The sequence below is a fragment of the Felis catus genome, chromosome B3 (genome assembly GCF_018350175.1).
Source record: "Felis catus isolate Fca126 chromosome B3, F.catus_Fca126_mat1.0, whole genome shotgun sequence".
NCBI classification, from domain to species: domain Eukaryota; kingdom Metazoa; phylum Chordata; class Mammalia; order Carnivora; family Felidae; genus Felis; species Felis catus.
This window is the reverse complement of record NC_058373.1, coordinates 74,704,590-74,728,916: the sequence shown is the minus strand read 5'-3', so window position 1 is coordinate 74,728,916 and position 24,327 is coordinate 74,704,590. Positions and strand designations below refer to the sequence as shown.

At 47.2% G+C, this 24,327-nt stretch overlaps 3 protein-coding genes across 6 annotated transcripts; all 3 read left to right on the top strand.

The window, feature by feature from the left end:
• On the top strand, positions 1-3,033 carry LOC101099215 (granzyme B-like). The gene is made up of 5 exons (XM_006932791.4): positions 1-198; positions 1,332-1,482; positions 1,712-1,847; positions 2,042-2,305; positions 2,663-3,033. The coding sequence occupies exons 1-5, from the start codon at positions 144-146 to the stop codon at positions 2,933-2,935; spliced, it is 879 nt and encodes a 292-aa protein (XP_006932853.3). The 5' UTR covers positions 1-143; the 3' UTR covers positions 2,936-3,033.
• A 1,461-nt stretch (positions 3,034-4,494) lies between these two features.
• On the top strand, positions 4,495-7,865 carry GZMH (granzyme H). 4 transcript variants are annotated; one of them, XM_045059736.1, is made up of 5 exons: positions 4,497-4,830; positions 5,904-6,063; positions 6,569-6,704; positions 6,908-7,165; positions 7,594-7,865. In XM_045059736.1, exons 1-5 carry the CDS (start codon positions 4,776-4,778, stop codon positions 7,747-7,749), a joined length of 765 nt encoding a protein of 254 aa, XP_044915671.1. In that variant the 5' UTR covers positions 4,497-4,775; the 3' UTR covers positions 7,750-7,865. The 4 variants fall into 4 exon arrangements, with proteins under 4 accessions (XP_044915673.1, XP_044915671.1, XP_006932854.3 ...); XM_006932792.4 differs by having other exon boundaries at positions 5,877-6,063; XM_045059737.1 differs by having other exon boundaries at positions 4,504-4,830; positions 5,916-6,063.
• Positions 7,866-20,776: 12,911 nt separating this feature from the next.
• On the top strand, positions 20,777-23,441 carry CTSG (cathepsin G). The gene is made up of 5 exons (XM_003987569.4): positions 20,777-20,883; positions 21,653-21,800; positions 22,241-22,376; positions 22,544-22,798; positions 23,198-23,441. Exons 1-5 carry the CDS (start codon positions 20,829-20,831, stop codon positions 23,369-23,371), a joined length of 768 nt encoding a protein of 255 aa, XP_003987618.3. The 5' UTR covers positions 20,777-20,828; the 3' UTR covers positions 23,372-23,441.
• The last annotated feature ends 886 nt before the right edge of the window (positions 23,442-24,327 follow it).

Genomic DNA, 24,327 nt, shown 5'->3' with positions numbered 1-24,327 from the left:
CAGGACTTGATCAGACAGCAGTAGGAGGCACTCAGAGGGAGGAGCCTTATGTGATAAATACCACAACACCAGAGAAGAACACCAGGGAGAGGACACTAGGACGAGGCACCAGAAGCTCCGACCTGGGCAGCCTTCTTGAGAAGATGCAGCCGCTCCTGCTCTTGCTGACCTTTCTTCTGGCCTTCAAGGCTGAAGCGGGTGAGTGACTGTCCCCACCAGCAGAGGCCCAGCCCCATCCCACCGTGGCTCAGCCCTGCCTACATGCTACACTCAGGCACATCCAAGCCCTGCTGAGGGTTCATCCCGCATCAGATCCGCCCACCTCACTCAGAGATGGGCAGATCTGAAGCGGGATGAACCCTCAGCAGGAATGGCAGGGCAGGGGGCTGATCCCCAGGAGGGCCCGTGGGTACCATCCACTTCCCAGGTCCTAACCTAGTAATCTGGAAATTGGGTTCTTTTACAAAGGCATCTGAAAGAAGGTTGGAAGGTAGGAATGAGAAATGAGTAATGCCTCAGGAAAGGGCAGCTTGGAGAAGGGGACTGGCTTCTGTAGTCAAAGTAACGCCTGCTAACTTTCTAACCCAAGGTGTTAAAATCTACCCTCAACCTTCACTCATTTCTCCAAGCTTTGGCACTCTTATGCTGTCCACGAAAGAAGTCGAGGACCCAGCTGATCTCACAGTTGGTGGCATCCTGGTCCCCATAACACTTACGTTGGACCATTTTTGTTTCAAGTTCCCTCTGGTAATTTGTCAGTCACAACGGGCACAATGGCTTTGGCAGGCCCCGTATTCCCTGCTACTTAGAACCATGACCAGCCCTCATCGAGAGGCTCATCGAGAACCATTGTTTCAGGCGGCCAAGACATTTACTGAGCACCTACTACGTGCAGGGCTCTGGCAAAGATCAAACGCAACCCACAATACATGAGCATTTTGAGCTCACGTTCCAAACATGACAAACGAGGAGCAGTTCATTAAGGTCTGGGAAACAAAAGGGGAGAGAGGACGTAGGTACATTCAGGGAAAGGATTTTCCAGGATCCATGGGGATTTCACTGCTTGCTCCAAATGCAAATTCTGTCTGCCACCCTATGTGTCTGCAGCAGGAAATAAGGAACAAGGGCTCCTCTGCTCTTTGTCAGAGGGAAGATGTGAGTCTCACGGGTCATGTAGCAAGCCAGGAAGGCTGCCCAAGGAAGCCTTCTGGGTTGCTGCTGGCTACTAGGGACTGCGCTCTCCACCACCCCGACTCCCACCTGCCGCAGTTTCTCTGCATCCAGCCTTTGGCTTCATGAGCACAGCAAGCAGGGTAGAATTTTTCTTTCAGGGAAAATAATCGGGGGCCATGAAGCCAACCCTCATTCTCGTCCCTACATGGCATTTCTCCGGATCTACAAACCAGACAAAACCTGGAAACAGTGCGGGGGTTTCCTTGTACGTGAGGACTTTGTGCTAACAGCAGCTCACTGCTGGGGAAGGTAAGAAGGGACGCCTGGAACCCCGCCCTTCTGTGACACCTCTCAGGTGTTAACTGTGAAGTTAGCTTCCGCCCAGCCTGGGCTGCCAAGAAGCAGAGGGCACAGAGATGCTCAGCCCCAGGGCCCCATTGCCTATAATTACTCTCCAATTCCTGTCCTGTCCTGTTCCTTCCACGGCTTTGAGGCTGTACCTCCTGTCACCCCACCCCCCACCCTGCTCTGTGTGCAGCGCCATGACTGTGACGCTGGGAGCCCACAACATCAAGAAGAAGGAGAGCACCCAGCAAAGCATCCCCGTGAGACAAATCATCCGCCCCTCAGGCTACACTTCTGAAACCTTCCTCAATGACATCATGTTACTGCGGGTAGGGCCCTCGCTCCACTGGTCCTTGTGCACTTTATTCCTGGGGGCTTTGCATTCCCTGGGACCTCATGCTTCTCCCTCCTTCCCAGTATGACCTTCCACTTGACCCGGGGCTGTGAAGATGGCAATGCCATGACTGTCCCGGGGCTCTTTGTGACTATCGGTAGATTACAATACCTTTCCTCCGGCACTCAGCTGTCAAAAAAGGCCCGCCTGGATGCCAACGTGAGGCCCATCAAGCTGCCCAAAAGGAACGTGAGGGTGAGGCCAGGGATGGTGTGCAGTGTGGCCGGCTGGGGACAATTCAGAATGGACAGCTCCTCTGGGGCAGAGAAACTGCATGAGGTAGAGCTTGAAATCCAGAAGGATGAGCAATGCATGTCACACTACCATCACCTGTATAACCCCGCCACCCAGATGTGTGTGGGGAACCCAAGAAGGAAGAAGTCTGCCCTTCAGGTGAGATCCCCAGTACTGTCCATGCCCAGCCCTGGGACAGCCGCGCTTTGAGAAGAGGCAGTCAGAACTAGCCATATCCCTGTCTTCAGCCTTTCCATCCAAACCCATCTCTGGCCCTGTGTCTGTAGCAGGGGTGAGAGACTGTCCCACAGCTCCTTATGGGCAGAGGTTTTCTGAGGGAGAAGAGGGAAGGGAGTGTAAGGACCAGGCTGGAACCCCAGGACCAGGTGAGGCCACAGGCCTACCCTGGCCCTGATCTCACCCACAGCCCCCTAACAGAGACCACCTATCCCCAGGGACAGCAGGGAGGCAGGACCAAAGAAGGGTTGGCTCAGCCTTTCCTCCCTCTGCCCACAGGGAGACTCCGGAGGCCCCCTTGTGTGCAACAACGTGGCCCAGGGCATTGTCTCCTGTGTAAAACACTGTGGGACACCTCCACTTGTCTACACCAGGATTTCAGGCTTTATGCACTGGATAGAAAAAATAATGAGACACTTCAGCCCACCGGGACCAGACTCAGACGCCTCCAGGATCAATGCAACCACCTTCTCTGGGGCAGAGGCCAGAACTGCACTAGGCAAAGGGGGTGGAGAGGAGGCCGCCAGGGACTTAATAAACTTCCATCTCTAGTGGAAATTAGATTCCTCCCTTATTCACCAAAACAACATTCATTCGTTATGGCGACCATTGGTTCACATTCTCTAGAATAAAAAGTTTTGCTGCACTGAGACCCGGCTCCTTCCAAATACACCTCCCAGCGCCACAGCCCCCTGCCAGGCTGACTGTTAGCTCCATCGGGAAAAGGGAGACACTGTCCCAGGAAAAATGACCCTCTTCTAGAGCACCCTTCTGTCTCATCCATATTGCCCTCTACCTCCTCCCACACCTACACTCCCACCCCATCCTACTTCAATATGGCAACATAAAGAAATCCATTTGGAAGGAGGACCACCTCAGAAGCTCTGAGATAGGGGGCCACTTCTCCACCCTAAGAGAAATGGGCGAGAAGATTCTGGAGAGCTGTAGCTCTCCCCATGCAGCACTCCCTCCCCAAATCAGGGTGGCAGCTTGGAGCCTGAGAAGTTTCAAGAGGACCCTTCAGTATTCCCAGCCTAGCCCGAGTGCCTGTCACAGCCTTGCCATGGTCGCACCCTCTGGTGTGCTGCAACCCATCTTCCATGGGCTTGAATAACCTTCAGGTGCTCTTCCATCTTGGTCTAATCCAGCCTCTTCCCACCTCACACTGATTCGCATGTGTGTGCATGCGTGCGTGCGTGTGTGTGTGTGTGTGTACGTGTGAGTGTGTCTCCAAAGGAAAATTATAATAAAAAGTTGTGTTTCAAAGGTATCCTATTATTTCAAAGGTGTCCTATAGCTTACAGCTTATCGAGTAAATTTTTTCTCCCATTTTTCAACCATCACTAAGTCTCTTATATAAAAACACCCACCTTAGGGGCTCCTGGGTGGCTCAGTGAGTTAAGTGGGCGACTTGGGCTCAGGTCACGATATCATTGCTCATGAGTTTGAGCCCCACATCAGGCTCTGTGCTGACAGCCTGCTGTGGATAATGTGTCTCCCTCTCTATCTGCCCCTTCCCCACTCAGGCTCTGTCTCTCTCCATCAAAAATAAATAAACATAAAAAAAAATTAAAAACACCCACCTCAGGGTACCTGGGTGGCTCAGGTGGTTAAGCATCTGACCCTTCATTTCGGCTCAGGTCAGGATCTCACAGTCCTGATCCTTGCTGACAGCCCAAAGCCTGCCTGGATCTCTCTCTCTCTCTCTCTCTCTCTCTCTCTCTCTCTCTCTCTCTCTCTCCCTCCCCCTCACTCTCTGCCCCTCCTCCACTCATTCTCTCTCCCTCTCAAAAGAAATTAACATTTAAGCAAACAATAACAAAAAAATAAAATAAAACCCCCACCTAAGTGAAGGCAGCGTGAAAAGAAGCGGTTTGCTGAATGTCTGCCATTGATGAGTGTGCTTAGACTGAAGGGAAAGGTACACTCAGCGCAGATTCTTGGTCTGCCCCTGGTGACCATCAGCATCTCAAGCTCAGGAGCCATGCCTCTCATGTCCCCGCACCCAGCTAGCTCAGTTATTATTCACGGTTTCCTCAGAATGGAAAAAGAGCCAAGAGCCGAGAAAGAAAGACATTTTTGTCTCGATTTAGTCACCGAGTGGCTTCTGAGGTACCAGCCCTTCTGCGGGCTGCAGTCCCAGCCGTCACTTTCTTGTTATTTCTTCTCACGTTCACCTCGTGACTCAGCAGTGGGAGTGCAAGTGTGGAGGCAGTACCGTTGTCACCCAGCCCAAGAAAACCACTTTGTATGACGACGCCCAGCTCTACAGGAACACAAGTCGAGGAGGCCTAGATGGTCAGTGAGCCACCTGTCCTTCATTCCCCTCGGGGCTTCACTTCTGGAAGGAAGAAAGACAGGCTGCTCTGACCTGGGCAGAACTTCAGGGAAGATGCAACCACTTCTGCTTTTGCTGGCCCTTCTGCTGCCCCTTGAGGCCAGGACAGGTGAGTGACCAGCCCCATTCCAGAGGCCTGAGCCCATCCCACAAAGCCCCCTGTAAGTCCTGACCCTTCTGCCCAGTGCGGCCCTGGATTGTCCTCCTTTGAACCCAGGAATTTTCTGAGCCCCAGCTCCTATCTCAAACCAAGACTGACAGGTCTGATGCTCGACAGACACACTCAACAAGGATGGCCAGCAGGAAGGGTACTCCCTAGAACGTTTGGTAGGGGTTAGCCTCTCTCTTATGGCTTGGAAAGTGGGTTGTTTGTAGAAAGACATTTGGTAGGAGATATGAAACTACAAAACACAGGCATTGAAATTGCTCGCTCCAACCCAGGAAAGGTAAGCTCAGACCAACCAGCTGCAGTAGAGGGTGTTGTCCCTGGACTCAGCTTTAAAAGCCAATTAAATTTCTCAGTGCTCTCCACCTGCTCCATCCTGCCCACGGAGGGTGATCTCAGCAGCAGCTAGATGACTGTACCCCAACCTCAGTCCCAGGCCCGTGTAACCCATTGTCAGTGCCACCCACCCCTGCCTTCCTAGGCCCTCGGCTGCTCCACTGTCTTTGCCGATGCCCTCCCTGATTCCTGCGGCCTTGAATCCCACCAGCCCTATCTCTCCATCCAACCTCAGCCAAATGCTAATTGAAAGCTGTTCATTCATGCAACTTAAAAACGTCTACTGACACCTTAGGGTGTGCGAGGCCCTGGAACATGAGGATATTAGAGAATCCAACTCCCTAAGGCCATAGGTAGCTTATTAGAAAATGGCACCCATCAGGATGTTAGCAGAGGCTCAGACGGGCCCGGGGGGACTCACTGAGAAAGAAGGCATCAGGGGAGTCCTGTCCACGATCCTCTGAGATTCTACCATCTTGAAGGTAGATCTTACCTCCCCCACACACTTGTCTGAAATAGGATGTGGAGAACAAGCACTGTCCCTTCTCAGGGGGGTTCTGAGGCATGAGGTTCAGGAAAGGTCCTCCGGCTACAAGGAGAACCTTAGAAGACCATCAGTCACCGCCTTCTTACTCTTTCCCTCCTGACCACAGCTGCCCCCAGTCACCCCATCCACCAGCCTTTTCTTTCAGAGGAGATCATCGGGGGCCATGAGGCCAAGCCCCACTCTCGGCCCTACATGGTATTTGTTCAGTTTCTCGTCGGGAACAGCAAGAAGAGGTGCGGCGGTGCCCTTGTGAACGAGGACTTTGTTCTGACGGCTGCTCACTGCTTGGGAAGGTGAGGGGCAAAGACCCCTAGGGGGACCCCTGCCCTTCCCCCCCAGGGCTGCAGCCCAGGGGGCCATCCGAGGCTCCTGGTCACTCAAGCCTATGAGAGCTCATCAAAGGAGCCAGCTGAGAGTGTGGCTGGGGCAGAGAAAGGCTGACACATAGGACAGGTGAGCTTTGGAGTCGGTGGATCAGATGTGAGAGTAAGTGGCACAGTGGAGAAGAGATGGACCACACCAGGCAAATAAAGCAGCAGTGGAGGATGGAAGCATGCCCTAGCACCAAAATGCAAACTCACAGTAATTTCATGATATTGCTTGAGAGCAAAAGAGAGCTCCCAGAGCTCCTACCCTCAGTGCCATTGAAAAAAAGAGAATCCAGGACCCATCTGTCACCTCTATGTGCCCCTCGGCTCCAGTCCTGCCCACCCTGGTTGTCACCTGCCCTTCCTGGTTCCTGGGCAGAGCTGTGTCCTGTGACCCCACACCCCCTTGCCCACTCTGCTCTCCGCACAGCTCCATCAACGTCACCCTGGGGGCCCACAACATCAAGAAGCAGGAGAAGACCCAGCAGATCATCCCCGTGAGAAGAGCCATCCCCCACCCAGACTATAATCCAAAGAACTACTCCAACGACATCATGTTACTGCAGGTAAGGAGACCTCCCCACTGCCCTCGCTCTCCTGGGTCCACATTGTCTCCTTTCCCACTGGGACCTGTCCCCTCCTTCATACCTGGCCTGGCCACCTGACCAGTCTCAGTGGCTCAGGGGAGAAGGAAGACAGGGCAGCCGCATAGAGTACCTGGGCCCAGAGACCACTGACTGAGCTGGCCCCTCTTGCTTCTTTCCATCAGCTGGTGAAAAAGGCCAAGCTGACTGCAGCTGTGAGGCCCCTGGGCCTGCCCAAAGGCAAGGACCGGGTGAGGCCGGGACAGGTGTGCAGTGTGGCCGGCTGGGGACGCATGGCCATGGGCACTCTAGCAACCACTCTGCAGGAGGTAGAGCTGATCGTGCAGGAGGATCGGGAGTGCAGATCCCGCTTCCGTGGCTATTACATGGGGGCCACCCAGATCTGTGTAGGAGACCCGAAGAAGATGAAGACCAGCTTCAAGGTCAGGCTTCCGGCATCTACCTAGACAGGCCCCAGGGCTGAGGAACCTAGGGATGTCCGGGGTATGGGAGTGGCTGTGCCTTCATGCCTCAGCCTGAGAGCCTGGACAGCTGGGTCTACAAATCCAGTCTTCAGTTCCCCACCCCTTCCAGTGGTCCCCTGTTGGGGGAAGAAGGCTTAGTCTCCTCACAGCAGCCTTGTCACCTGTGTTTCCCTGAGGTTTGGAGAGAAATGTTTGGCCTGGGTGGTGCTGGAAAGAACAGTCAGTGCCTGGATGGAGTGCAGGGACCGAGAGAGGGGACAAGGTCTGCCCAGGGCCCAATCTCCCATGCAGCCCCCTGACACAGACCCCCAGCCCCAGGGCAATGGGGAGGGCAGGACCACCAGGAGTGCGGTCACCAGCCCAGTCCTTCCTCTCTCTGCCCACAGGGGGACTCTGGGGGACCCCTCGTATGTAACAACGTGGCCCAAGGGACTTTCTCTTATGGAAACGGGAATGGGACACCTCCAGGGGTCTTCGACAAGGTCTCACACTTCCTGCCCTGGATAAAGAGAATAATGAAGCACTTCTCTCAGCAGGCGTGAGGCTAACTGTCCTCTGTGCTTGGCCACCTTTTCTGGGGCAGAGGCAAGAACCCATTGGGGCTCGGGGGATGGGGAGTGGGCATTGCAGGGTCATAATAAATAGATCTCTAGAGCGAGTATGGCTGCGGTCTTATTTATTCACTGAACCACTTTCAATATGCAGCAACACTGCCCCAGGAAGTTTTCTGCTGTCAATTCCAGGTTTTGCTTTCTCCTTTCTCCCCCAGCCCTTGGTCCTCCCTAAACCCTTTGCTGCATAGTTTCTCATCAGTTCCTCAATAACACCTCTTTGGGGCTTAGCCCTCTGCAAGGGTTCAGCCTAAACGCTGTTATAAAAGGACAATCCTCTCTCCCCAAAAATTATCTTTTCTGGGCCATAAAAAATGCCATAACTTCTCTAAGCCAACCACCATCACCAACCCCACAATTTGGTCAGTAGAAAGGGAATAACTCCAGGGGACCATGCCACAAGCATTCCATTTCCTGTTTCCAGGGGGGGTCTTTCTGGGGCAATGGGGGCAGGTTTCTCCTACAGCCAAGACTTTCTGCAGCTTAGGAGGCTGAGATGCAGCCCCAGCCCCACCCAGGTTTCACTTTTCTGCACTGCCCAGGGCCCAGGACTAAATTCAGTTAACCTTCCTCCCTGGCTGACCATCCCACAACAGCCTCTGTTTTCCATCCTGCCACACCTGGAGCTGCCAACCCGCCCAATGCCTGTCAGAGGAGCCAGTACCCACCTCCCAAGGAGTAGGACCTGCTGAGTCCCTCAGTCCAAACCAGCATCCCCCAGGAGCTTAGCTACTATAGCCTATGGAGTCACTCACTCAGTAGTTCAGCCCCTTTAAGCCTGGCCTAGTCTCAGGACCCAGACTCCCCCTGCTGGTACCCTGGGTTATGGCAGCTTTGTGAGGCAGACGGCTCCAGGCTGTTGGACTGTAAAGTACCACATTGCCATCCACCAGATCAAATTTGATCTCTTTGTGCCAAGCATATAAGGGGCTCTGTTCCTGCCACTGGGAAACATACAGTGATGAGACATCTCTCCTAAATTCCCCTGGTTTCTCTCCTTCCACCAAGCAGTTCAGTTTGGCATAAATGGATCTGTTTTTAGAATCCACAAGAAAGCTTGTCTCTCTCTCTCTCTTTTTTTTTTTTTTTAATGTTTATTTTACTTTTGAGAGACAGAGATGAGCTGGCGAGGAGCAGAGATAGGGGGACAGAGGATCCATAGCAGGCTCTTTGCCATCAGCCCAGAGCCCGATATGGGGCTTGAACTCATGAACCATGAGATCATGACCTGAGCCGAAGCCTGACATTCAACCGACTGAGCCACCTAGGTGCCCCAAGAAAACTTGTCTTGAAAATAATTGACATCCCTAAACTTTATCTGTATCGCACATCACAGTTTCACAGGCATGACTTTGTTTGGTTCCAGAAGGGCAATGTGAAGTTGGAAGAAAGTGGGAGACTCACAGGTCCTCGGGTTTGTAATCTATGCACGATAGAGGCCATGCCCAGAAGTGAGGGAGGGAGAGAGGGAGAGGAGGCAGGCTTATTTTTATTTCACACGTAGAAGACATGAACCTTAGTCCACAGACCCATGAAATGCCACATTTCAGGTGGAAGATAGTTCATTGTGACCAGATAACCTTATTTTAGGGTCCCATATCCTTCAAACACCACAACTAGTGAGTTGAATGTGACAGAACAAATTCACGATAGCTGAACAACTAGACAAACACTGAATCAAGTAGGACCCATATCAAAAGGAGAAAGAACTGGGGCACCTGGGTGGCTCAGTCAGTTAAGTGTCCGACTCTTGATTTGGGCTCAAGTCACAATCTCTCGGTGGGTTCAGCACTGGGCATGGAGCCTGCTTAAGATTCTCTCTCTTGGGGCGCCTGGGTGGCTCAGTCGGTTAAGCGTCCGACTTCAGCTCAGGTCATGATCTCGCAGTCCGTGAGTTCAAGCCCCGCATCGGGCTCTGTGCTGACCGCTCAGAGCCTGGAGCCTGTTTCGGATTCTGTGTCTCCCTCTCTCTCTGACCCTCCCCCATTCATGCTCTCTCTCTGTCTCAAAAATAAATAAACATTAAAAAAATCTTTTTAATAAAAATAAAAAAAAGATTCTCTCTCTCTCTCTCTCTCTCTCATCTGTCCCTCTCCCCCACACATGCACTCTCTCTCTCTTTCTCTCAAAAAAAGAGAGAGAGAGAGAGAAAGAACTTCACTAAAAAGGAAACAAACCACATAGATGTGAAAAACAAAATCCAGTAAACTGAAAAAAAAGTGAAAAGCAAATAAAAGCCAATGTTTCACACAAGACTGTCCCTATGTCCGTCTGCCAAGTCTTCCCTGGAGCTCACAGCACAAAGCAACAGCACAGGTGAGATTAAAGCTGAATGCATGTATGGAGGTGAGCAAGAGAACAGTAGAAGGTGATGACCAGGGGACAGCTCTGGGCACAGCAGTAAAAAACAACACTCTGAGGAGAAGCCATCACACCTAAGAAATGTAGAGACCTCAGAAAGTCAGCCATGAAGAGCTCCATGGAGCCCCAGGATGCAAGGTTGAGCCAAGGGCAGCGTAACCAAAGACATCCACCACCAGAGGCAGAGGTGTGTGACCTTGAAAGACAGAGCCTGATGGGTCAGTTTTTCCCTTACACCTGATAGAAGCACTTGACACAGTATGACATACGTTAGGAAGAAAAACTATTACCTTACAATGACGGTAGCATCATGAAGACTGGGCTGCTATTGACGTTCCCTTAAAATTTTGAAGTCAGTTCACACCTATTTCTCTCTCTTGCTTTTGTGATTTTTATTTCTAGAACTTAATCCTATATAAGGTTTAAAGTGTGTGTGTGTGTGTGTGTGTGTGTGTGTGTGCATGCACATGTGTAGGAAAGTTATTCAAAAGGTGTTCATTAATCACACCATTATTTAATAATGGACCTCAGATTGGAATCACTATTAATGTCCAAAATGGAGAAATGGTAAAATATGGCACATTTACATTATGTATTATGCAGCCATTGACATCTACATTGTCCACCGCTCTAGAAAACTAGGCTAAGGAAACAAAAGAAAGAAAACTAAGCCAAAAACATTAATAGGCAAGCTATTAAAAAAAAAAAAAGTGGGGCGCCTGAGTGGCGCAGTTGGTTAAGCGTCCGACTTCAGCCAGGTCACGATCTCACTGTCCGTGAGTTCGAGCCCCGCGTCAGGCTCTGGGCTGATGGCTCAGAGCCTGGAGCCTGTTTCGGATTCTGTGTCTCCCTCTCTCTCTGACCCTCCCCCGTTCATGCTCTGTCTCTCTCTGTCCCAAAAATGAATAAACGTTGAAAAAAAAAATTTTTTTTTTAAAAAAGTTGACACATGTGTTAGTTAAGACAACCCTAACTACTCTACCAGATAAACTTTAGCATTTCAGTGACTCACACAATGGAAACCTGTTTCTCACTCACCCACAGTCCAAAATGAGTGTTCCTGCTGAGTAATGCCCCTTTTTACTCTCAAGTATCCCAGCTGGGACAAAATGCCCATGATTAAGGAAACCAGGCTCAAGTTCCTAACGATGTCTTTCAAGTCCCTCTTGTTCATCCAAGTGGAACCCAGGTAGAGGTTCGTTATAGGCCGGTCTGAAAGGTACAACACCATCTCCATTCACACCCCATTTGCTACAGTAATCACACAGTCACACCTCACCTCAAGTGAGGCTGGATGACTGGGTTCAACCAGGTCCTCTGCAAGAAAAGGAAATTGTTTTGCTAAACTGCTAGCTCGCCTCTACCACAATTCGTTATAGTGTTTGCTGTTTATAAGGATCATGGGCCCTAAATTTTGTTCTGCCTATAAAACTAATACACACTGATGACAGAAAAAAATGGATAATATAAAGGTGGAAAAAAAAGAGTCATAAAATGATTATTCTGGCTGTTGCTCTTTTTAAACAGAATTAGTATCAAATTGCATACACCACATCATATTCTACTTTTTCCACTTACTATTAGGTGATGCAAAGTGCTCCATGCCACTAAGCAGTCTTCCAAAACACGCTATTTAATGGCCAGATAGTATTTCATTCCATGAATATATCAGAATTAATATTACTGAGCTCCTATTGTTGAATAGTTGGATGGCCTGAGCAATTGGGAAGAGAGTCTCAAGGTATATGTCCACCTCCACCTCTTTCTCACATTTACCCAAGGCCCCAGGGCCAGTCACTCCATCTCACTAGCATGCTTTTCTTCCAGGAGACACTGAAGGCCTTGAGCCTCTTTTCAAGTCTTCCTCTGCCACATCCAGGGTTTCTGGATCCTTCTTTCCCTCAAACTACGCTGATGGGGAGATTGTATGCAGATCCCATTGACTTTCCTTTGTCACCTGCTCTTTCCTACTAGACCAAAACAAGGGCCAGTTCTTTACAAGAAAGTGCCTCACTCCCAGCAGACATGTGTGGTGGGAAGACAATAGTGAAGAAACAGACTTCTCCCAGGGCTGGCACTCCATAAAACAATCACCAGCTCATCAGTAGAAACTTCCCAAGGAGCTTCTAGTCTGTCCTTCTAACTGTGATATTAGGGCAACCCTAAGAATGTCCGGAACTTCTCAGTAGTACACTGGTCTCCTACAATGCCAAGGGCAACCAGATTGGTTTCTGACCAGAGCAGCATCAAAGGGAGGGAGAGGAAGTGTCCCAGCCTCAGCAGGCAACTGCCTGCCCAGAGCTTTGCATTTTGGCGGTATATGGGGCCCAGGGAGGAGGTGGGAGACATCCTACTTTAATGTCCCAATATCCCAGAGGAGAAAAAAATTGTAACTGACGGAAATGTAATAAAACAGTCAAATGTAGATGTAACCAGCTAGGAATATTGTGAAATGTACCAGAGTCATGTTTGTTCAAATATCACAATTTTTATTAAAAGGGAAAATCAAAACATTAAAAAAAATATGTGCCCCCATTTATTCTCTGACATTCCATTCTCTGTCCAAATGGTCTCTCTACTCCCCAACCACTGGAAAACCGACTTTTAAGAAATTCTTATTGCAGGGGCGCCTGGGTGGCTCAGTCGGCTGAGCATCCGACTTCGGCTCAGGTCATGATCTCACAGCTGGTGAGTTCGAGCCCCGCGTCGGGCTCTGTGCTGACAGCTCAGAGCCTGGAGCCTGCTTCGGATTCTTTGTCTCCCTCTCTCTCTGCCCATAACCCACTCGCATTCTGTCTCTGTCTCTCTCAAAAATAAATAAATGTTAAAAAAAATTTTTTTAATAAAAAAAGAAATTTTTATTGCAAAATATACACACATGAAATATACATACACTTAAGAATGCTGGCCAAATTTCAGAAAGCCCCCATGTGTCTCTTCCTGCTAAAAATACTCTCTCTGCCCTCCAACCCCAGAAATAACTTACTGTTGTGACTTTTGTGATAACCACTTCCCTGCTTTGCATCATGCCCTTACCCCCTATGGACGCATTTCTATCCAAAATAGTTTCATTTTCACAGTGAATGTAATCCTTCAGGGACTTTTCTCTCAACATTACGTCTGTAAGATTTATTTGTGGGACTGCATGTGGTATTAGTTATTTTCATTGATATGCAATATTCCATTATATAACTATACCACGATTTGATGTTTGTGCTGCTGTTGATGAGTCTTACTGCTGTTTCCAGTCTGGGGCTTTCATGAATAACGCTGCTATGACCTTCTTGGACATGTATCTGGTGGAAATGTTCATATGCTTCTCTAGAATATATACTTAGGAAAAGAGCCAACCTGATGACTGTAACCGGTATCTCCCTGTGATTTAAACTGGTTGGTTCTCTGGTATCTACTGAGAGTAACATCTTTTCATATGTGTGTTGGCCACTTCGATGTTTTCTTTTTCGAGATGAAGCTGTTCAAGTCTTTTGCCCATTATTCTATTGAATTGTCTTTTTCTTATCAATTTATAGAAGTTCTTTACATAATTGGAATGTAAGTGCTATGTGTGTTATAAGCATCTTTGCCCCCTCTACCTATTGTCTTTGTTTCCTCTTGATTTTAATGTATCAGTTCATCAATCCTTTTCTTTATGATTAGTGTTTTTATGCATATGATTTAAAATTTTTACCTATTGTGACGATATTGTTATATTATATTTTCAAATCTTTATTTATACTCGGATCCATAATCCACTGAAAATGGATTTTTGGATATGGTATGTGATAAAGGTCATGTTTTATTTTGGGGGGTGTCTATGGGACACCATAAAGACATCTATTGTCCTGGCTGTGTCTATCAGGGAGAAACAAGAAAATAGTCTTTTCCCCACTGCTTTGCCATTCAAACTCCATTATAAATCAAGTGTCCATATATCACATGTGTCCATATGTGTATGTCAGTGCCCAAATGTGTATGGGATCTCTATTCCCAGACCATCAGTCTATGTTCCTGTGCCCATATCGCTACCACACCATCTTCCTTACTATGGCTTTATTTGCTAAAAGCATGACCTCCCATCTTATTCTTCAAGAGCGTCTTGGCTATTAGCCATTTGTTTTTCCACACATGTTTAGAACTGATTAAGCTGTATGAAATACTTCTTGAGTACAATGAATCTACAGATCACTTTTAGAGAATTGATATTTTTATAAAATTTAGTCTTCTAGGGGCGCCTGGGTGGCTCAGTCGGTTAAGCGTCTGACTTCGGCTCAGGTCATGATCTCGCGGTCCGTGAGTTCAAGCCCCGCGTCAGGCTCTGGGCTGATGGCTCAGAGCCTGGAGCCTGCTTCCAATTCTGTGTCTCCCTCTCTCTCTGCCCCTCCCCCGTTCATGCTCTGTCTCTCTCTGTCCCAAAAATAAATAAACGTTAAAAAAAAATTTTTTTAATTTAGTCTTCCAATCCACAAACATAGAATCTCTCTGTGTTTGGGTTTTGTCAAGTGTCTCTTAATGCAATGTTATAATTTTCACCAAAGACATCTTGCACATCTTGTTTTAGATTTGTGTTTAGTTATTTGATCATTTTCATGCCATTTAAATATTACCTTTTCCAAAATTTCATTTCCTAACAGTATTGCTATCTATATTGAAATGTGATTAATTTTTAATATTTATTTACTTATTTTGAGAGAGAGAGTGAGGGCGAGGCAGAGAGAGGTAGGCAGACAGAGCAAGAGCCAGATGCAGGGCTCGAATTCACAAACCGTGAGACCATGACCTGAGTGGAAATCAAGAGTCAGACACTTAACCAACTGAGCCACCGAGGCACCCCAGAAATGTGATTAATTTTTAAATTGATTTTGTGTCTAACAAATCTGTTAAACTATCTTATTAATTACGGTAATCTATCTGTCCATTCTTTGGCATTCTCTATGTACACTATCACATCTTCAAACAATGACAGTTTTGTTTCTTCTTTCCTGTTCCCCATAACTTTCACTTCTATTTCCTGCCTAACTGCACTCGCTAAAATCTCCAGTCTGATGTTGAAGAGAAATGATAATTATGGGTACTCATGTGTCCTTGTATTGTTTTGCTCTTGAACAAAAAGAATTCAACATTTCACCCTTAAGTATAAGGACTGCTGTGAGATTTTTGTGGATAATTTTTACCGGATTAAAGCCATCATTTCTATTCATAGATTACCAAAATTTTTTTTTAATAATGAGGGTGAATTTTGGCAAATGTTTTCCTTGGTTTGCTTCAAGTGAAGATTCATATGTTTCTTGTTCCATCAATCAATGTGACGTGTTTCAGCAACTGAGTTTTGAATGAAATCCCTCCCCATTCCTAGGAAGGTCATGGTATCTTTTTACTAATTGGTTGATTTGGTTTGCATCAATATTCTGAACTGATACGGCCTGTAATGTTTCTTTCCCGTATTGTCTTCATTGGGCTTGGCCTCAACATTTTGCTAGTCTCATAAAGGAGATAGGTGCCATCTACTCTCTAGAAGAAATTGTGTAGTATTCTTTGAATATTTTGTAGAGATTTCCAGTGAAGCCATATGAGTCTATAGCTGCCCTTAATGGAATATTTTTGACAACTGAACGATTTATTTAGTGTTTATAAGAAAATGCAAATTTCTTGAATATGTTTCATTAAGTTAAACTTTCTGAGGATTTGTCAATTTCATGTAGATTTTCAAAATTACATAATGGTTTTCCAATGGCTTATATATAAATATGATTTTTATATACAAATATGCACACATGTATCTCCCAAATACAAACCCTTTCTCAGTTATTGATAATATCTTCTTCCATTCTGTTGCTTTACTTTTCACTATGCTAATAGTGGCTTTAGTGGTCAGAATTTCTGAAATTTTTATATAGATCAATTTATTTTTTTCCTTTGTAATTATATTAGGGCTTTTTATGTCCTATTTCAAGTTTTTTTTTCCCTACCTTAAGTTTGTAAAAAAATTAATTCTTCTATCTTATCTTCTAAAAGTTTTGGTTTTTAGGGGCACCTGGGTGGCTCAGTCAGTTAAGCCTCCGACTTCAGCTCAGGTCATGATTTCATGGTTTGTGAGTTCAAGCCCCACATTGGGCTCTGTGCAGACGGCTCAGAGCCTGGAGACTGCTTTAGATTCTGTCTCCCTCTCTCTCTGCCCCTCCCCTGTTCGCTCTCTCTCTCTCTCTCTCTCTCTCTCAAAAGTAAAATAAAACCTTAAAAAAAATTTTTTTTAAGAAAGGATGTGTTTTTAAAATCTTCCCAAATGACTATGAAGTTGTTTCTTCCTGGAGAGTATTCACTCATTGCTGCTGCTAAGGAGTCAGCCTCAAATCCAGTATTAATTTGAAAGTAATCTTTCTTTCTCTGATTGTTCTTAAGATTTCTGCCATTTCTTGGGGCGCCTGGCTGGCTCAGTCAATGGAGTATGCAACACTTGATCTCAGGGTTGAGAGTTCAAGCCCCACATTGGGCATGGAGCTGACTTAATAAATTAATAAAAAAAAATTTTTTTAAAGATTTCTGCCATTTCTTTAAGACAATGATTTCTAGGTATCAATTTCTTTGTATTATTCTGCTTGAAGTTTTTTTTTAACCTCTAGTTGGATATTTTCCATCAACTTTTTAAAAATCTCAGCCACTATTCTATTTTATATGACCTCTTGTTTTTTCTTCTTCCTCTAGAATTCCAAGTAAATATATGTACAATCTTCTAATTCTATTATTTTCTATATTTTTATCTTTAGGTCTGTCTATGTTCCTTTCTTAACACTTTTTTCTGAGCCATTTCAGGTTAGTAATTCTCTTTAGCTTTGTCTAATCTGTTATTAAGTTTTTCCACTGTGACTTTAATTTTGGTTATTACATTTTTCACTGTGACTTTAATTTTGGTTATTACATTTTTCACTTTTTCAAATGTTATGTCACTTTTTTTAAGGTTCATGTTCCCTGCAGCTTTTTTAAAGCTTGTTTTTATTTCGGCATAATTGTCTTATTATCTATATTTTATTATTCGAATCCACTTATCCCAATAATTAAATTTGTTCTCTGTTCTTATTGTCTATCATTTCCTACTTCCGTTGTCTTATCTCTTTGCTTATCCTCTTGTTTATACTTGACTATATGCTTGTCATTCTACTTGAAAAATAATTTTTAGGTATAAATCAAACCCTGGAATTAAGTGAATTTCCTCTAGATTTGCATTTGATTCCATCAGGCACTTTGGGACACAGTCCATAACCACATCAATGCAAGTTCAAGGTCTGAGATTCTATGAAAGGTCCAAGTAATTCCAATCTTTCATTAAATCACTTGCAAGGATGAGCTCATTACCTCTTCTTTGTTACTTTGAGAGTATAGACTTTTTATGCCCCAGCTCATTGTGAGGAGTGTCTCTGGTTGGACCTGGTTGTGTGGGTTTTGGTCTTTGATTTCTACACCCTTCACCTTATGTGGCCATCAAAGCAGAGCTTTGAATTTTGTAGGTTCAGTAAATTCCCTCAGAACAATAGTAGCCACCTAATGCCCATTACTCCTTCCTTTTTAGCGTGATAAACACTCCTGCATTGGCAGTTCTTTGAGGCTTATAAGGTTTGGGATATTTTGAACAGGTTTGCTTGGGGTTGTTTCTCGTGGGAAGGTTGGCATGAAATCCTAGGTCGCTGTTCATGAACTCTTCTGTCCACATTTCTATGTAGATCATTGGGAGCATACATTTTACTCCCCTTTTTCCCTCAGGCTGGTCTTTATCCTTTTCCCCTTTTTAAAAGAGTTAGACTGTTTGTTTGTTTGTTTGTTTGTTTGTTTGTTTTTAACTTTATTTTTTTATTTTTTAAAATTTACATCCAGGGGCGCCTGGGTGGCTCAGTCAGTTGGGCGGCCGACTTCAGCTCAGGTCATGATCTTGCGGTCCGTGAGTTCTAGCCCCGCGTCGGGCTCTGTGCTGACAGCTCAGAGCCTGGAGCCTGCTTCATATTCTGTGTCTCCCTCTCTCTGACCCTCCCCTGTTCATGCTCTGTCTCTCCCTGTCTCAGAAATAAATAAACATTAAAAAATTTTCTAAAAAATAAAAAATAAAAAAAAATAAATAAAATTTACATCCAAATTAGTTAGCATATAGCGAAGCAATGATTTCAGGAGTAGATTCCTTAATGCCCTTTACCCATTTAGCCAATCCCTCCCTCCCACAAGCCCTCCAGTAACCCTCTGTTTGTTCTCCATATTTAAGAGTCTCTTATGTTTTGTCCCCCTCCCTGTTTTTATATTATTTTTGTTTCCCTTCCCTTATGTCCATCTGTTTTGCCTCTTAAAGTCCTCATATGAGTGAAATCATATGATTTTTGTCTTTCTCTGACTGATTTCACTTAGCATAATACCCTCCAGTTCCATCCATGTAGTTGCAAATGGCAAGATTTCATTCTTTTTGATTGCTGAGTAATACTCCATTGAATATATATACCACATCTTCTTTATCCATTCATCCATCGGTGGACAGTTGAGCTCTTTGCATACTTTGGCTATTGTTGATAGTGCTGCTATAAACATGGGGGTGCATGTGTCCCTTCGAAACAGCACACCTGTATCCCCTGGATAAATGCCCAGTAGTGCAATTGCTGGGTCATAAAAAACTGAGTCATAGTCATAAAAAAAAAAAACTATTTTTAGTTTTTTGAGGAACCTCCATACTGTTTTCCAGAGTGGATGCACCAGCTTGCATTCCCATAGACTAATGCTTTTAAAGTGTTGAAAACATTTAAGTAGCAATAAATTAAAATTGTCCCAAAAGCTAAGGCACTAATAAAGCCCTTATAATAGTTTCTCTTTTCTCTACACAGTTCTTTCTAGATGCAGAAAGAAATTTCACAAGGTTGCCATCATTAAGCATGTATCAGAGAAGGATGAAGTTCTTTGCAGCTGTGAAAATCATGTATATTTGTATATAAGGAGAGGATTCTTAATTTTCATAAGACGTTAAAATGGGGCCATCATATCCATAAAAGTTTGAGAATTGTATTAGTTTTTAATTCTGACATTTTTGCAAAAATTATGCTATATTACAATGTTTTTCTGTGCACGCACAGAATCTTCTAAGTATTTTTAAGAGTGTCTGTGTTACTCTGTACTGCCTTCTTCTCAACGTGGACTGCATGTTCTTTATGTATTGTAGGTGGTGCTTTATGTGTTACAGGGAGCACAGCAAGCATGAGTTCCCTTGTTAGAAGCCCCTGGGGGCAAAGAACAGGGATTAAGTTAATTGGACTCATATCATGGATGAAAAGGATCTTCGCTGTTTTTCAGCCAGGGTCTGACAGCTCTCAACAAAACTAAGTCTCTAGGTCTTTTCTGTGTGCAGGGAGCATTCTGGGACAAAAAGGTCCTCACCTTAAGTAGGAAGCAGGAAAACAGAAATTCTCAACTGTGTGATAATTTTCACGGAGAGTTTGTTGGGGCTCAAGTGCCCTGAGAAAGTAATTATCAGTGGCAGAGCCTTGTCCTGCCCTTTTCCTTCCCTGGCAGTGCACTCTACCCACTCAAGAGAGGGAGCTATTTGATCTGCCTCCACAACCTCTAGAAAGAAGTGGGAGTAGCAAAGGTGCCAGCAGGGGGTCCAGGGACCAAAGGGTAAAGATAGGCAGGCTTCCTCTTCACTCTTTGGCCTCCTCTTCTGACTTATTCCTAGTGTCCTCACCACATCCCCCCACCACGCCACACCCATCTTTCATTCACCCATGGCCCCACCTTACTAAGTATGACTTAAAGAAGAAATCTAGGGGCACCTGGGTGGCGCAGTCAGTTAAGCGTCCGACTTCAGCCAGGTCACGATCTCGCGGTCCGTGAGTTGGAGCCCCGCGTCCGGCTCTGGGCTGATGGCTCAGAGCCTGGAGCCTGTTTCCAATTCTGTGTTTCCCTCTCTCTCTGCCCCTCCCCCGTTCATGCTCTGTCTCTCTGTCCCAAAAATAAATAAAAACGTTGAAAAAAAATTTTTTTTAAAAAAAGAAGAAATCTAGAGGGTGCCCAGATGGCTCAGTTGGCTGAGCATCCAACTCTTGATTTTGGCTCAGGTCATGATCACAGGGTCATGGGATCTAGCCCCACGTCAGGCTCCACACACAGCCCCTCTCTCTGCCCCTCTCTCCCACTCTCATGCGCTCTCTTTCTCCCTAAAGAAAATTAAAATAAATAAATAAGCAATCTAGGAAATGTGCATTCATTTAAAGAACTCAAGTGCCAAAGGACTGAGGCTCTCATCCTGGAAAGGCAGGAAACAGAGGAGATAGGCAGCTACCAGTTTTCCTGCCTTGTTGGGATATTACTGAATTTGGTGGGTTTAGGGTTCTGGGACACAGGGCCCCAAGCCCCCTTCCCTGTCACCCCAGGTGCCCATTTGTGCTGCCAGCACTGACTCAGCAGCTGTGCAGGACAGCGTTGGCTTGGACTATTCTCTTCCCCCCACATCACCGGCAGTTGGTGGGCAAGCTTCCTGGGCAGCCACAGGTGACGAAACCTGTCACACCAGCAGGAGTATGGGACTGTTCTTGAGCCCCCACCCCCAGACTTCCTTCCTCTCTTGGGGGGTACAAGTCTGGCAAGTGAGAGCGGCAGCGGCATCTGACTGGGGCAGTCTTCCCAAGAAGATGCAGCTGCTCCTGTTCCTGATGGCCTTTCTCCTACCCCCCGGGGCTGGGGCAGGTAAGTGACCACCCCCAACCTCAGGCCCGACCCCTCTCACAGACCCTAGAGCCAGACTGCCTAGACACTTCCTAACTCTGTACTGTTGGGCAAGTTATTTGAATTCACAGTTCCTCAGATTCCTCATCTATAAACTAGGAAGAATACCAGTGTGTACCTCCTAGAGTTCAATGAGAGTTAAGTTAGTTGGTGTACATGAAACCCTTGGACTTGCCGCCAGCACAAAGGACACGTGATATACATGTGCTCTCTAGATTCATTCTGCAGTCCGTGTGTCCGAGCCTAGGAAATAAGGATGCAGCAATAACAATACCATCAGCTCATGTCTAGAATCTGAAAAACCAGTCCCCTGCTGCTCATGCACTGACCTTGAGGAGGCCTCAGAGGGACCTGGGAAGCTCCCTGAGGAAGAAAGTACCAGGGAACTTCGGAAGAGGCCACCCCAGAGGGCTCCAGATTTGCCACCCAGCAGCAGCCCACCTCTCCTCATGGTGGGAGCCTGAATCTGACCCTGCCTGGAACCAGAGCTATCCTCCGGGGAGCTGGGAGGGAGCTCAGGTCTGGGATGGGGAGCCAGCAGTGGTTCCTGCCAAACCCGGGAGTCCTCCCCCAACGTGTGGTGCCCTGCAAACCCAATTCTCACCGGCAACTCCTCCACTCCCTCATGTCTCCCGCCTCCTCACCTGCCAGCCTTTCTGGAGCCACCACCCTGATGCCCACACCACGGGGTCAGCAAGCACAGAGATAAGTGCGCAATGCTTCCTTCCAGGGGAGATCATCGGAGGCCAAGAGGCCAGGCCTCATTCCCGCCCCTACATGGCTTTTCTTATAATCCAGACTCCAGTGGGGTACAGCACCTGCGGGGGTTTCCTGGTGAGAGAAGACTTTGTGCTGACGGCAGCTCACTGCTGGGGAAGGTGAGCAGCTCGTGTGCCAGTACCGCAGGCCCAGGAGAGCCCCTGACCAGCCATGTGAAAGCAAGCTTCCAGCAACAAAGGGGAAAAAGAGACGAGTGGGATTTGGGGGTGGAGAACGGGCCAGGGTGAATGAAGAGAAAAGGAGGACATGATCAAAAAGAGTAGGAGGAGGAGATGAAAGCACACAGTAGGGCTCAAAATAGGAGTTCAAGCTATTTCTCAACTTATTCCAGGGGAAGCAAGGCTCAGTCTCTGCGTCCCCCACCACCCTCAGCTCAGGGCTGAGGAGAAGCACAGAGGACTCGGCCCCTGAAACCCTCCTGTCCCCTCAGTTCCCTCGGCTGCAGTCTTGCCGCCCTGGGCCATCCACCTGGCCTGCAGAGCCTGCGGGCTGAGCTCCTGAGGCTCACACCTACCCCTAGGCCACCTCTCCTTTGCAGTCCTATCACCGTCATCCTGGGGGCCCACAACATCAGGAGGGAGGAAAGAACCCAGCAGCACAGATCTGTGCTCAGAGCCATCCGCCACCCTGAATACAATCAACAGAGCAACGTGAATGACATCATGTTACTGCAGGTACGGCCCACCCGACCCTCCAGTTCTCCTGCTGAGCCAGTCCACTCCCAGTGCAGGGGGGCCTGGCCATCCTGGGAGGCCGAGGAGGAGGCAGGGGCAGAGCCGCAGGGTGGGCACGGTGTGCTGCACACACCGCCCCTGAGTGCCCCCTCCCCTTCTCCTGCCAGCTGGAAAACAGAATCCAACAGAGTGAAGCTGTGAGGACAGTGTCTCTGCCTCAGGCACAGGCCAGACTGAGACCTGGGGCCGTGTGCACCGTGGCAGGCTGGGGCCTGGTGAGCCTGAGCAGGAGTACAAACAGACTCCATGAGGTGCAGCTAACCGTGCAGAGGGATAGCAGGTGTCGCGATCGCTTCAGTTTCTACACCGGCCAAACACAAATTTGTGTGGGAAACCCAAGTTCGAGGAAGTCCGCCTTCCTGGTAAGGCCATGGGCATCTGCCAATACTGCCTGACAGGCTGGGCGGTCGAAACAGGCTATTCCCCACGGCGTCAGTCTGGAGGGGTCAGAGCAGAGGGAGGTAGGGTCTTTTCCCATCAATCTGGTCTCTAGGGTAACGGGAGGAGCACTGGGCACACAACATACACGTGTGCAGTGTTTTCCTGGAGAAGGCAAAGGCACCTTGACTTGGGTTGAGCTAGAGACAGTAACTCTAGCCAGGCCTGAAGCCCAACCATGGAAAGACCGGAAGGCTGACTTCCATATTTCCACCGCCCTTCCATCCTCCCCCCACTCGCCCCTGCTTTCTCTGAGAGCCAGGCCTTAGGGCAGCAGGAGCCCAGAGGTCTGGTTTAAGGTCTTTTCCTCTCCTTGTCCACAGGGGGACTCCGGAGGCCCCCTGATATGTAACAATGTGGCCGAGGGGATTGTCTCCTATGGAGACAGCAGGGGGATTCCTCCCGCAGTCTTCACCAGGGTGTCCAGCTTCGTGAACTGGATAACCAGAACAATGGAACGCTTCAAGCAGCAGAACCAGACCTGGACGCCGCTGTGACTGATTCTGCTCTGGGCGGCTCCAGAGGGGGTGGCCAGAGCCTTAATAAATGTCCATGTCTAGAGTGGAATTAACTGACTTTTCATGGGTTCATTAAACATCATTCGGTACACAACAAGCACATGCCAGGACAGAGTCTGGGCTCCTCCAGGAAAATGGGGTTCTTCCCTAGGACAAATTAACCCCTCCCACACCACTCTGGAGATCAGGATGAGCTACTTCCTTCCTCCCGGCCATCCATTCCCTCATTTCTCCTCCCCCCACCACCTGGGAGAAGGGTGGAAAGACATATCTCTTCTCAGGGCAAAGCTCTCTACTCTTCACCCTACCAGAGATTCCCCTACTAGGTATTAAAGTAGACTCTAAAACTGTATGTCAGTGCTATGTGTAGGGCAGGGAGACCAAAGGGACAGAATTGAAATTCAATACAAAGCTTGATTTAATACATGATAAAGGTGGCATCTCAAATCACTGAGAAACAATGAATTTTCAATAGATGCTATTGGAACAACGAGATAGTAGTCATTTGGGGGAAAAAAGATAAAATTGGACCTACTCCTTGCACTGTAAGCCACAATAAACCTCAAACGAATCAAATATCTAAAAGCAAAAAAATGAAACCATACAAGTACTTGAAGGAAGAAAAAAATAAAGATTTGCTTGCTTAAAAATAGCGACCAAACACTCACATTCACAGCACCGTTATTCACGATGGCCAAGAAATGGAAGCAATCCAAGGGCCTATGGACAGCCAACATTCTTCTCTTAAACCCTTAGGCTACAACCAAACCCCACTGAATTACAGACCACTGTTCTCATCTTTTTTTTTTTTTAAATATCTTTCTTTTCTTAATGTTTATTTCAAGAGAGAGAGTGCACTCATGCATGCATGCAAGTCGGGGAGGGGCAGAGAGAGAGGGAGAAAGAGAATCCTAAGCAAGCTATGTGCTGTCAGC